This window comes from Ornithorhynchus anatinus, chromosome 9 (assembly GCF_004115215.2).
Source record: "Ornithorhynchus anatinus isolate Pmale09 chromosome 9, mOrnAna1.pri.v4, whole genome shotgun sequence".
NCBI lineage: Eukaryota > Metazoa > Chordata > Mammalia > Monotremata > Ornithorhynchidae > Ornithorhynchus > Ornithorhynchus anatinus.
In genome coordinates, this window is record NC_041736.1 from 15,501,345 (window position 1) to 15,514,410 (window position 13,066).

At 41.9% G+C, this 13,066-nt stretch overlaps 1 protein-coding gene across 3 annotated transcripts in view; it reads right to left on the reverse strand.

Annotated features, from left to right (window-relative positions):
• The window catches only part of ABCB11 (ATP binding cassette subfamily B member 11), a 63,716-nt gene that overhangs the window by 24,586 nt on the left and 26,064 nt on the right, over positions 1-13,066 (reverse strand). For all 3 annotated transcript variants that reach the window (XM_007671197.3, XM_007671196.3, XM_039913098.1), the window contains 7 exons: positions 12,491-12,665; positions 9,165-9,278; positions 7,976-8,086; positions 5,864-5,989; positions 4,281-4,484; positions 1,910-2,080; positions 871-1,072 (listed from right to left, as the gene is read on the reverse strand). In XM_007671197.3, coding sequence (XP_007669387.2) covers positions 871-1,072; positions 1,910-2,080; positions 4,281-4,484; positions 5,864-5,989; positions 7,976-8,086; positions 9,165-9,278; positions 12,491-12,665 — 1,103 coding nt within the window. The remainder of the gene's footprint in view (positions 1-870; positions 1,073-1,909; positions 2,081-4,280; positions 4,485-5,863; positions 5,990-7,975; positions 8,087-9,164; positions 9,279-12,490; positions 12,666-13,066) is intronic.

The following is a 13,066-nucleotide window of genomic DNA, read 5'->3' on the forward strand; positions in this document are numbered from 1 at the left end:
AACCAGGGAGTTCATTCCTTCAGTTGTACTGGGCACTTACTGTGTGCAAAGCACTCTACTAAATGCTTGGGAGAGTACAACAGTAAACAGACATAGTCCCTCACTTTCCACTCAGTCCCACAGCTGTGAATGAGCAGAAGATAGATTGCTTCATACACTGTAAATTAAGGAAAAGGGGACTAGGAACCACATGCAAATTCCCCACTAGAAGAGATATTGCCATATATCATTAATTAGTAGTAGTTCCTCATTTGGAGAGGTGCCAAGTAAAGAATCCAAACAAGCTTATTGTATGTGGCTATCACTCTATTTATCATTTAGCATCTCCATTCCTTGAAATGTTTCTTCTCTTTCCTACCCCAAATTCCCATAACCAGGAACCTAGTGCTAGCTCCCTCCAATCTCTCAAAATCAGTCACCAAGTGGGTCAATAACTGGATTGGAGGATTACCTATTTGAGGTTCTCTATGCCCCTGCTCCTCTTTATTCCTCTACATCATTTAGAGTTGGTTATACTAATAGCACAAAAAATAAATCATGGAGAATGCACACATTTCACCTCCAAATTTCCAAACATTTGGTTAAAATGAATGTGTGGCAATTATCCCCATATGGTCCACAATGTAAGGCCACGGACTTCCAGAACTGGCAAAATGGCAAGAGCTACAAGAAAAAAAATCTCTGTCCCAAACAACAATCGTACCTCTTGAATATGTAAGGACCTTAAACCACAATTTCTGCAATCTGGAGGCTAGCATATGAAACTGACAGTAAAAATGATAATCTCACAGATTGATTTATAAATCTAAACTAACATTTGGAAAGGTTCATTTCATTTCACAAGAGAAGAGAAAAACAAAAGACACTTGCTTTGCACTGTCTTCTTATGAAGCTCCTGGTCGCCTTGACTTTGCAAAGTCACCAGGGTGAAGTAAACGCCTTTCCTTTTCAACAGTTCTTCATGGGTGCCCCTCTCCACAGCCTTTCCATGTTCAAACCCAATGATGACATCCGCAGTTTTGACTGTAGACAAGCGATGAGCTACTGAGATTATGGTTCGCCCCTGCTGGGTCTGAAAAAGTAAAAAAGGGTTTTCCCAATGTCAAGCTGAGTGATGGTGAGTAACAGCAGGCTCTTATTTCTGTTTCTGGATGAGATGGGAAACTTCAGCTAAGCTAAGCTCTTTGGGGACACAGTGGACATGGGATGCTTTGGATCCTGAAGTAGAGCCCAGAAAGGGTGGGAAAATATTCTTAACTCTTATTTCATTCATGATTGCATTTCTTCCTGTCAATCTGGGTGTCAGATTTTTAAACTGCTTATCAGTAATCATCCTCTGACAATATACCAAATCCCCCTTGAAAACTTCACTCTTTTTGCAGGATCTCAAAGCAGAGGAACCCGTTCAAATGAGTATGATTTCAAGTTCTGAAAGCTAGGCAAGCATGACTTTGGGTTTTGTTTTTCCTGCATCTGATTCTTCAGAAATTCATGTAGTCATTCCAGGGAAGAGGCCATAGAACAAGATAAAATGGGGTTAGAGCAGGAGATACTTCAATTAGACATGAAGGATATCTTTTGGCATACTAATGGGATAAAACCCAGGAACAAGTCCCAAAGGAGCTTATAGTGATTCTACAACTAGAGATTAAGAAAAGACTAGAAAGCCATCCACCCTGGTCCTTTAGCCCCCTTGCCCAGAACAAGCAGCATGCAGCCAGCCAGGTTTTTTCCATTTTTATGGTGGTAGGCTTAGCCAGATGATCTCTCTAAGCCCATTCTAGTTCTATAATAATGAAAATTTTCTTGGGAGCCTAGGGATTAAATAATCACTTATTCCACAGGAAAAAAGAAGGTTCAAAAACATCACCATGGTCCATTAAAACAACATTCAAGTGAGTTTGCCAACCTTGTGGAGAGCTTCCTGCACCACGGCCTCACTTTCATTGTCCAGAGCTGAAGTTGCCATGTCCAGGAGCAGGATCTTTGGGTTTCGGACCAGAGCTCGAGCAATGGCTAGTCTCTGTTTCTGTCCCCCACTCATCTGACTTCCACCTTCTCCAACAAGAGTATCAAATTTCTGAACAAAAATTAAACCAGCAATACAGTAAATAGTCATCTTTTCCACCCTTCGCTATCGTCAAGGTTTACATCTGCTCTCACACACATCTTCCCTGAATGTCTATCGCCAGTCCCCTAATCCTCTAAATTTTGGATGTGAATCCCTTGGGATCAGGGAACATGTCTAATTGTCAACTGTGTCTTTTTCCCCAACACTTAGGTTTTGATTTCACACACGGTAGGGCGTTAATAAATAGTATCATGACTACTACTACAATAATTTCTGGTTCAAACATGTATTTGTAGGTTCTATGTGTTGTTTTTTTCATATCTCCAAAATGGAAAGAAAATCTTCTTCTAGAAAGAAAGGATATAAATCTAATTGATTTTTGGTAGTAAAAATGTATTTTTGCAGCCCAGCTAGGTTTGGGAATAAAAAGTATCTGTTCCAGACTGGCCCACCCTCAAAGTAAAATTTCATTTTAAAAAGAAAAATAATTTTCTGCATCTTGAAAAATCCTCTTAACTTCCCAAAATAAGTATGCAACACAGACAAAACCTAAGCATCACATTATTAGTTGTGAAACCACAAGTTCCTAGACTGCCTTTCTTGTGACCGACCATAAAGAATTCAAAGCTGGAAGGTCTGTCTTCTTTATCCTGTTTTCCAAAATATTCCTCATCAAACATTTCTGAAGCCCTAAGGTATTCACAATTGTTTAGACATTTCACTGTCTAAACTCTGACCTTGCATCGAAGTGTAACAATCAGGCACGATGTTGGGACAAACGTGCAAAGCCCTAGGTACATATTGCAAGCTATTTTAAACCTGGGTTAGAATTTGGAGGTGAAAACGGTCAGCTCCACTTTTGGACAGAACTAAGACCAATGAAACTGAAGAAGCAGCTTATTCCAGGAACCCCTTTCTGTCTGGGAACTACATTTTCCAGAATCTTTGCAGACTACATTTTCATAAAGTTTAGAGCCTTCTGGAAAAAATAGGATAAGAAAGAATAACAGTCTTGAAAAGATTTAACTAATCCAGGAAACAGGCAAAGCTACAGAAATTCGGGAGAGGGAAGCAGCATGGCCTAGTGGAAAGAGCTCAGGCCTGGGAATAAGGGAGCCTGGTTTATAATTCCCACGCCACCACTTGTCTGCTGTATAACCTTGGACAAGTCATTTGATTTCTCTGTGCCTTGGTTTCCTCATCTGTGAAAAGAGGAATCGGTAGCTGTTCTCCTTCCTATCAAGACTGAGAGCCCCGAGAGGGACAGGGACTGCATCTGATCTGCTTACATTATATTTACCCCAGGGTAAAGTACAGTGTTTGGCACATAGAAAGTGCTTAATAAATACCAAAATTATAATAATAACAATAAGAAGTGATCTCCTTTTATAATAAGCCATAATTTTTCCCGGGGCAGACCTTTAATACATGAGATTTTGCAAAGCATGAAAAGCGAACAGCAGCCATTGTGATTTTTGTTTGAGTTTGTTTTAGGCTGAGACTCTACCCCATTTACTGTAAGTGTGGAATCTAAAGTTAAGATACTTTCTTAAAAAAAACACAAACATTTCTTTAGCATGCATTCAACTTCTTTTTTAGAAGAGAAATAAAGTACTTCTTGAAAACGGGAGATTTAGTGCCCAGAGACTTATGATCATTACCCAAACACAAGCCTTCAAAATCTGAACCAAAATATGAATGGAAGGCATCCAAGTATTATTATGGTGACTGCTTTCCAAATACTTGTGAAAATTTCAGGGAACTGCATTTTGTGATGCTAGCAAGGGACATTAACATTTTGACAGGGAAATGAAATGCCCCCTACTTTGATTCTGTTGATGTATCTATGTCAAATTACATATTTCACAGTCAAGAAAGAGGGCTGTGTTCACCCCCTATCTGACATGAATTTCACTAAGAAAGAACCATAACTTGAGCTTCAGAAGAAAGACTTCTCTTTGGCTAGTATTTTCCCCTGGGCTATGACTTTCACTTTTCCACTAGGCCTCATTAAGGGCAAGGAACATGTCTGCTAATTCTGTTGTACTGTAGTCTCTCAAGCGCTTAGTACAGTGTTCTGCATATAGTAAGTGGTTAATAATATCACTGATGATTGATAGAACTCTAAGAGGTGGTTCACACTGAGATGGAAAGAGAGCAATTCATCTTTTTCAGGATCTTGCCAAATAGTTCAAGAAGGAAAAAGTACCAGTGGCATATTCATGATGAAGTTGTAGGCGTTGGCTTCCTTGGCAGCTCTGATGACATCTTCCATAGTAGCATCTTCTCTGCCGAAGCGGATGTTTTCGGCGATCGTAGTGGAGAAGAGGGCTGGCTCTTGTTCGACAATGCCAACCTGGGACCGAAGCCACCGAATATTGAGAGAGCGAATGTCGTGGCCGTCGAGAGTAATCTACAGACCATGAACACAAGACCGTGTTACTGAATACCACTTCAAGGAATGCATCACCAAATTAGAGAGAAGGGGAAGGGGCCTTCAATGGGTGAAAATGAACACTCTCCACCTTCAGACCTGTAATTGGTTTAAATGACGTTAGTGAGAACCACGTAGGACTGTTTACGCAGATTGTGGGTCATCCAAAGCCATCTTCATTTAGTGATTTATTTTCAGGGCCCATTACTAAAAAACATTCAAATGTACTCTCTCCGTCACCAGGCAACTAGAGTGTTTCACTTGCAAACCAAGCTTTTTGTTGCTACCCCATTTTTAGCCAACTTTATGCATCACTGGCAGGAAAAATGATCTATCAGGTTCTTACGGCTTAACCAAATATTACACAAAACCCTCTCAAACTAGCAATAGCCATCAAGAACTGTGCCCAGCATCCTCCAGGCCAGGCATTTTTTCCATCATCTCCATTTGCTATAACTGGTTTCCTCTGAGTAGGCTTCGCTGGAGTGCAGTGATTAGAGGAAAGGTTGTGCTTATTAATCTGTGACGTCAATCAATCAGTCAGTCAAACAAGAAGCTCAAGATGCCAAGAGGTAGATTAAAAAATAACAGACATTTTTAGGAGCCAATGTATCAGTATGGGAGAAGGCAATCAAGTAATCATTCAGTGGTAAATACTGAGTGCTTAATATGTCCAGGACATTGTACTAACCACTTGGGAGAGTCCAACAAAGTAGACATGATCTCTGCTCTCAAGGAGGCTATCAAGTGGGAGAGCAATCTTTACATACATCCAGTTGGAACTGGAGTGTAGATGGTTTCAACCACCTCCAGGCAGAAGTCCACCTTCAGGAGAGTCATCTCTGAAGGGCAGGTATATTGCTTGAACTTTGGGAAAATCATATCTCCTCCAAGAATCCTTCCCTGACTCACCTCTCTTTTCTCCACCCTAATCTTCCTCACTTCTTCATCACCTATGCACCTGGGTCCATATCCCCTAAGCATTTGGGAATCCCAACCCCATAATACTTATGTACATATCTTTACACCAGCTGCTTGCTGAATCTGAATTTATTTTAATGTTTTCCTCCCCACTTAAATGGCAAGCTCCTTGAGGGCAGGGATTGTATGTCTACCAACTCTACTGCATTGTGCTCTCCTCACAGCTCAGTACAGTGCTCTGCACATGGCAAGCACTCAATAAATATCATTGATTGATTGAGGACTCTTAAATTGCATAATGAAAGGGGCGGTCGACAGATCGTAGAAGAGGCAGCCAGGTGAATAGAACATCTCAACTCTGTTATCTTCTCAGGGCAAACAGTCCCCAGACCTCCAAATCTTCCACAAAGCAAAAGATATCTCCTGACGAAACCCACCATGCCTTCGCTTGGGTCGTAGAATCTCTGAATGAGCTGCACTGCCGTACTTTTCCCAGAACCACTGGGTCCCACGAAAGCTGTCGTCTCCCCTGACTTAATCACCATGCTGAGATCATCTAAAATCTGGAAGGAAAGGAAAAAGCAGGTTTTTACTATATAAAGTACACTGGTACACTTCACAGATGAGAAATACAGTTAAAGGTTTTGTATTGTGACATGCCTGGGGCATAGAAGGTGTCTTTTAGTCAAATTCTGCATGCCAGTGAGCCAAGAGTCAGAGCTGCCCAGGATGGGGTATAGAGCAAGCCTCCAGAGGACAATTGCATAATTTCTCCAGAAGCCTTGGGGAGGTCTGCAGGATATGCCAGCCCTCTTTGCTACTTATATTTGCTGAGCAGCAAAGTTTGCTAGACTCAGGGGTTTCCATGACTTCACCCAGAACTCCAGTCAACTCCCTCCAATGGAGACTGTGAGCCTGTTGTGGGCAGGGACTGTCTCTATTTGCTGCTGAATTGTACTTGCCAAATGTTTAGTACAGTGCTCTGCACGCAGTAAGTGCTCAGTAGATTCGACTAATGAGTTACAATACAATTTGGGCCACTTAACTCGGAGTTAATGGCACATCTGCTCAGTTTATGGTGGTGGTGGTGGTGGTATTGGCCCTGGCTCAGCCTAGGTAGGGTGTCCCTTGCATTTGCTACACCGGCTTCAGGGTTTGTGGATTCCTACTAAGCTTCAAAGCTTGCCCAACTGTAGTTTCCCAGCTTGGGGCCACTGGCAGCCACTAGAGTCACACCTGTGGGCCTATAGCTTTCTCAGCCCTGGACCTCTGGGCTTTCATTGTGTTTTCCATCAGCCTCCTCCTCCTCCTCTATTAAGAGAGGAAGGTACCCACCAATGGGACATATGTCTCCCTCCCTATATGACCCATCCCACTGGCTGTAATATGCACATGAATCATCTTGTCCATTCTGAAGAATGCCGGGTGGTAAATAACAATGTTAATAATAATGTTGGTATTTATTAAGCGCTTATTATGTGCCGAGCACTGTTCTAAGTGCTGGGGTAGATACAGGATAATCAGGTTGTCCCACGTGAGGCTCACAGTCTTAATCCCCATTTTACAGATGAGGTAACTGAAGCACCGAGAAATTAAGTGACTTGCCTAAAGTCACACAGCTGACAGGTGGCGGAGTCGGGATTAGAACCCATGACCTTTGACTCCTAAGCCCGTGATCTTTCCAATGAGCCACGCACAAACCCTCAGGCAGTGTCAACCATGGGAGAATTCATCCACGGAGAAGGAGGCAGAAATGAATGGGGCAGACTGGTGATCTCCCCAACCCAGGCTGAGGCAGCAGCAGATCAACCCACATGTATATACCAGAAATGCCACAGCCTAGAAACTCCTCTGGTCATTGGTTTTTCATGGCACTTAGAGACCCTGCATTGTCAGCAGAATAACAGCAAAAGGAATGGTCAGCAAAACTCATTTCACAACACATAACTTTGGGGTTAAAGAATGAAGATGGACTCCAACTATCTCTAGTGTATTCTTCCTTGGGTTGCCTAAGGTGAGTCGATAGGATCCCAGGCCTGAGTAATTTATACTATTAGAAATATTACACAGCTGGCCTAAGATGAATTGCCAACAGCCCATTTCTAACAGAAGGAATTTGCACAGACCCAATCACCAAGGAGTTATGGAATTTCTAACAGCATTTTACTCCGAGGACAAAAGCAAGTTTTCAGAAAAGCTGACTTCAATCTGGGATTCTGGAAATGATTTGCTAAAAACACAGTTTTTTTTAAAGTGCTGCTATCTAACAATCATTATACGAAACAGCAAGGCCTGGGAGTCAGAAGGACCTGGGTCTTTCCCAGAACCCAGTTCTGCTACTTGTCTGCTGTGTGACCTTGGGAAAGTCATTAAACTTCTCTGTGCCTCTGTTACTTCATCTGTAAAATGGGGATTAAGACTGTGAACCCCATGTGGTTGGACTGTGTCCAACCAGGTTAGCTTCTATTTACCCTAATGCTTAGTACAGTACCTGGCACATAGTAAGTACTTAACAAATACTATTAAAAAAATAAAGAGTTGGTAATCACCTCCACTTCTGGCCTTGAAGGATATCGGAATGTTACATTATGAAATTCAATTTCGCCCTTGATTCTATCCAGCTTGTATCCATCTTCAGACATGCAGTCAATGGCTGGTTCCTATAGTAGAATACAAAATATTAAAGAGTCGATGAACACTTCCATTTATATTTATTCTTCCCTACACATAACTCTGCTGTAAAAGAAGAAAAATGAGGGTCCAGGAAAAAGCCTGAAAGGAAGGGCTTGAGAGGATGTGCTAGCCTAGCTTAGTGATGAGTGGCTAATCAAAATATTTTTTATTATTTTGAGGTTGCCCAGGCCACGCTTTTTTTCCTTCTTTTTCTTCTTCTTCTGAGAATACCCCTTTTCTCCATTGGGAAATAAGGGTGAGAATTTGGAAAGGTTAGGGCTTGTAAGGGAGACTGGGGAGGGGATCGAGTCTTTGGAAATATTCTTCCTCAAAATCCGGCCCTAAGCTCTGGGAACAAAGAATCTTTTGTCATATGACTGTAAACTTCTTCTCTAGACTGTAAGCTCCTCGTGGGCAGAGATGGTATCTACCAACCGTACTGTACTTTCCCAAGCACTGAGTACAGTGCTCTGTGCACAGTAAGTGCTCAATAAATACCACTGATGGATTGATTATGAAACAGGGCCTCAAGGGACAGGGAATCCAGGACTCCACCATAGCTACAGACCTACCACTAAATAGGCCGCAAAGACACGGTGGCAGGAAGCAGAGATTTGACTTAAGAAAACTGAGTGGGAAAAGATGATCTATGTAACAGTACCCTAGAGCATTCATAAAATATTTCCAACTGCATTTAACTGAAAATTTCACACCCACTGAGAACTGTTGAAATATTAACATTGCTTTTCAGATCAGCAGTGGGCTCAGTTTTGTACAGAAATCTCATTTTACAAACTGTGACTTATATGGATTTCCTTTTGTCGTCATTCCAGGGTCATGAAAGTCCTTGATCAATTTGGAGATCTAACCTTTGGACTGGAATGCGTCTTCCGTTATTCCTTCCCTCCCCCTCCCACCATTCCCTCATTCCCAGTCAATCACTAGGTTGATTTGCTTCCCAATGCATTAAACTGTTCCCTAGATACCCTATCAGGTGTAGCTTCGGAGATCAAGCTCATAGTGATTCTTTATCAGTAGATGGGTTGTAGGCTGCTCAGTACGTACCCGATCTATCACTTTAAAGATGCTCGTGGCAGCACCCTGTCCTGTGGCAAAGGCCTCCAAACAAGGAGAGGCCTGACCGAGATTGAGGGCAGCCACCAGGACCCCCAAAAAAACCTGAAATAGAATAGAAGCATATTTATAAACCAAGCCTTTCTACAGCTCTGAATAATCTTCCTCACCACATTTGAGTCTTGGGTCTTCAGTCCCACTGAGGATCACCCAAAAATGTTCTCTGCTCTGTAGTCAGAAAAACCCATGTTAGTTAGCACCTCTTAAGCCCCAAGACCATTCACCAAAGAAGTTTCACCAAACTGTCTAAGATTCTAATTTTGCATGGCAGCCTTCCCGAAGCTGTTCTTCCCCCTGAGTGGGCAAAAGAGCCTGGTGGCTGGGAGTGAGAGACCCTTGCATGAGATGTCACAGAAAATTCAGGAGAATTTTATTTATTTAAGAGAATGGTATTGATTGAGTGCCTTTTCTAGACTGTAAAGCTCCTCCTCTATTCTCTTAGCTCCTTGTGGGCAGGGAACATATCCGCCAACTCTGTTGTTTAGTACCTTCCCAAGTGCTTAGTACAGTGCTCTGTATATTGTAAGCGCTCGATAAATGCCACTGATGATGCATAATAGTAATACATTATGGTATTTATAACTATTACTATTATGGTATTTATCATGGAATTTGTTAAGCGCTTACTATATGTCAATCACTCTTCTAAGCACTGGGGTAGACCCAAGTTAATCAGGTTAGATATGATCCCTGTCCCACAAGGGGCTCACAGTCTAAATAGGAGGGGGAATAGGCATGGAATCCCCATTTTACAGTTGAAGAAATTGAAGCACTGAGAAGTTAAGTGACTTGCCCAAGGTCACACAGCAAACAATTGGCAGAGCTGGAATTAGGTCCTCTGACTCCCAGGCCCATGCTCTTTCCACGAGGCCAAGCTGCTTCTCATATTAAGAACATACTGTACTAAGTGCTTGGGAGAATAAAATACAACAGAGAGACCAATAACTTTAAAAGCACTGGAAAAATCCCATCTGATTGAAGAGCAGCTCATTAGCAAGGTCATTGACATTCATGAACTCTGCTACAAAGGCTGATTGTGGTCAGGCATGAGAAAAATGGGATGTATTTGCCTCATTGGAGTGACCAGCTGTACCTAATGAATCAGCTTCATTTGCATCAAACTCCTGTTCAAGATAGTCCTCTGAATTACAGTGTGACAGATGTACCCATCCTTAGCAATAAAAACAAAATTACCCAGAGGCTGAACTTAACCCATGAAAAATAAAACATCTCAAAATAAAGGGACACGATTACCATGATATGTGTTTTGCTGTAGCAGCAAATCTTTCTTTGTTCAGCTGAGCAGATAATTAACAAATATATAAAGTTTTCTGGCTTGGGTTTTAAGTTTCTGGACCCCAACTAATTAACCAACCATCACTAATAAGTGTTTTCAAGGCAAACAACTCAGCAATATTCATTTCCTTCCACATTTATTATGATTTATCTTCCTCATTTAGCTGTAAATAGGGAAGGTGTCTTCCAATGCACACAATAAGTGGCTCAGCTGTGATACCACTTCCCACTCAGACCTCTCTGGCATCGGCCCTCCTCCTTGCTCTTTTCCCCAGGTGACACAAAAAGGAGAAGAGCTAAATTTGCCCTACTTAGGTGATGTGGTATTTAATAATCGGAATATTTGTGAAGCTCTTGAATTTGTTCAATACAGTACCAAGAACTCTATCAAGTGCTATTAATCAGATTGGACACAGTCCCTGTCCCTCACTGAACTCAAAGTCTGGGGTGGGGAGGGAAAGCAGGTGTTTCATCTCCATTCAAAGATGAGGAACCTGAAGCACAGAGAAGTTAAATTACTTGTCCAAGGTCACACAGTAGGTAAAACCAAGACAAAGGCCAAAACCTAGGCTTTCTTAATCCCACCCAGGCCCATGCCCTTTCCACTAGGCAACACTGCTTCTCACAGGAATTACAACTGACCTGCGGCCCCTGAGCTAACTCTCTAAGTATGAGTTGCAGTAGTGGTGCTGACAGGGACAAACCCCCATGGAAATGAACAGTTAGGGAGCACTTGAAGAGAGCAGGCCTTTTGGGTTTTTGAAGATCGGTAATCTCCCAAATGAGGTCACTGGGATTTATCTGACCGTCTCTCTTCCTTCCCGCTTTTCCAGAAACGGGCAATTAGCTTACAAGCCCCCAGGCTTCTGATCAAATGTCCTCTCTAGTCTGATCCAGGGTCTTATCCTCATCTTATCATATGAGCCGGCGTAGGTGTCTGGTGACTTCACCTTTGGTCCACACACCTTAAATTGATGACCACCTTCCAGCAGAAAGCCACCATTTTGGATCTTTGGGCCTAGATTGGAGACTCTCAGACTCGACAGAAACGATGGGATAAGTGAGGCTGGGAGGCCAGCTCGAAAATCTGTGGGGGGCAGTACCCCCATGGACTTGGCACCCCCATCTGCTTAATCTCCATATTAACTGGCCTGTGACTGGAGCCTCCTGCTGAGGTCATCCCAGTAAAGGGCTGATCATGTCCCCAGAACAGCTCAATGAAAGAATAGCTCTGAATTCTGTTTCTATCTCGTAATTACAATCACTCAGTAGGGGTATAAACCCCAAACCTGAAATTACCTCCATTTTATCACTTCAAACTAATACTATCAGAGAGCGGACCCATCAATGTGTGCACGGTCAAAACCATGAATTCCATATTAAACCAATGTCTAGTGAGCAAATTTTAGTCTTTTCTCTGGTTAAACTACATTGTGTTGAATTATAAAGCATATTTTAGCAGAACTTACAAGGCCACTCTTTTCTCCTTTTTCCTTAAACGGCCCTGCAAGCTCAAATGTTTTGAATAGCTCTGATTAAAAGTACCAGATGACACGGCACTAATTCCTAAAATTTTCCTTAGCACAAATGGTCAATGCTACACATTGACATTTGTTGCTCAGTTTTGGGTAATATTAGCCTGGTTTTTAATAACCTATTATGTTGGCAATTAGGACATTAATAGGAACAATAATAAAGCTTGACTCTACAATCCAATTTATTTTCATATGAGGGCATCACTGGCTTTTCATTTTCATGACAACTCAAGGGTTTGGTGTTCCGTCTCAAAACATGCTCAAACACATCTCATTTTCACAAATGGAGGGAACTGAGTGCTAGAAAAGTTATTAACCCTTTCCTTCCTCAGCATCCAAGAAAACAACCAGGTCTGTGTGCCATCCTGAGAAACCAACATGGAAAGAAAAGGATAGAAAGGCCCTCATGAAAAGCAAGCATGGTACCTGTAGGAGACTTCCCGGTGTGTATTCTCTCTCATCAAGGACTAGTTTGGAACCGTACCAGAAGGCTAATGCAAAACTCAGGAAGATCATAAACCAGATATATCCAGTGAAGAATCCCATTATTATCCCTTTTCTAATTCCCCAACGCTGGGCATAGACAAGGTTATTCTCATATCTAGGAAAGGAAAATAAAAAAAAAAAAATGAATGGAGGAGGAAGAGATGAGGGGGCCGGGGGATTTCTGGGGTGGACTAGCAATGACGTGCAGCAAGAAAAATGAAAGAATTGTGCTCGAACAACAACTCTAACATAACTACAGCAATTGGAAGCCCTGAAAATGCATTTAATTCCAAAGATATACAAGGGAAACTTACCTTTAAGAATCATAATTTGAAAATGAATTACATAAACACTTTTCAATCAATGGTATTTATTGAGTACTTACTATATGCAGAGCACTGTACTAAGCACTTGGAAGAGTATAATACAACAGAGTTAGCAGACATGTTCCCTGACCATAATAAGTTTACAGTCTAGAGTCTAAACTCTCTAGAGGACTGTTTCATTTGAACAACT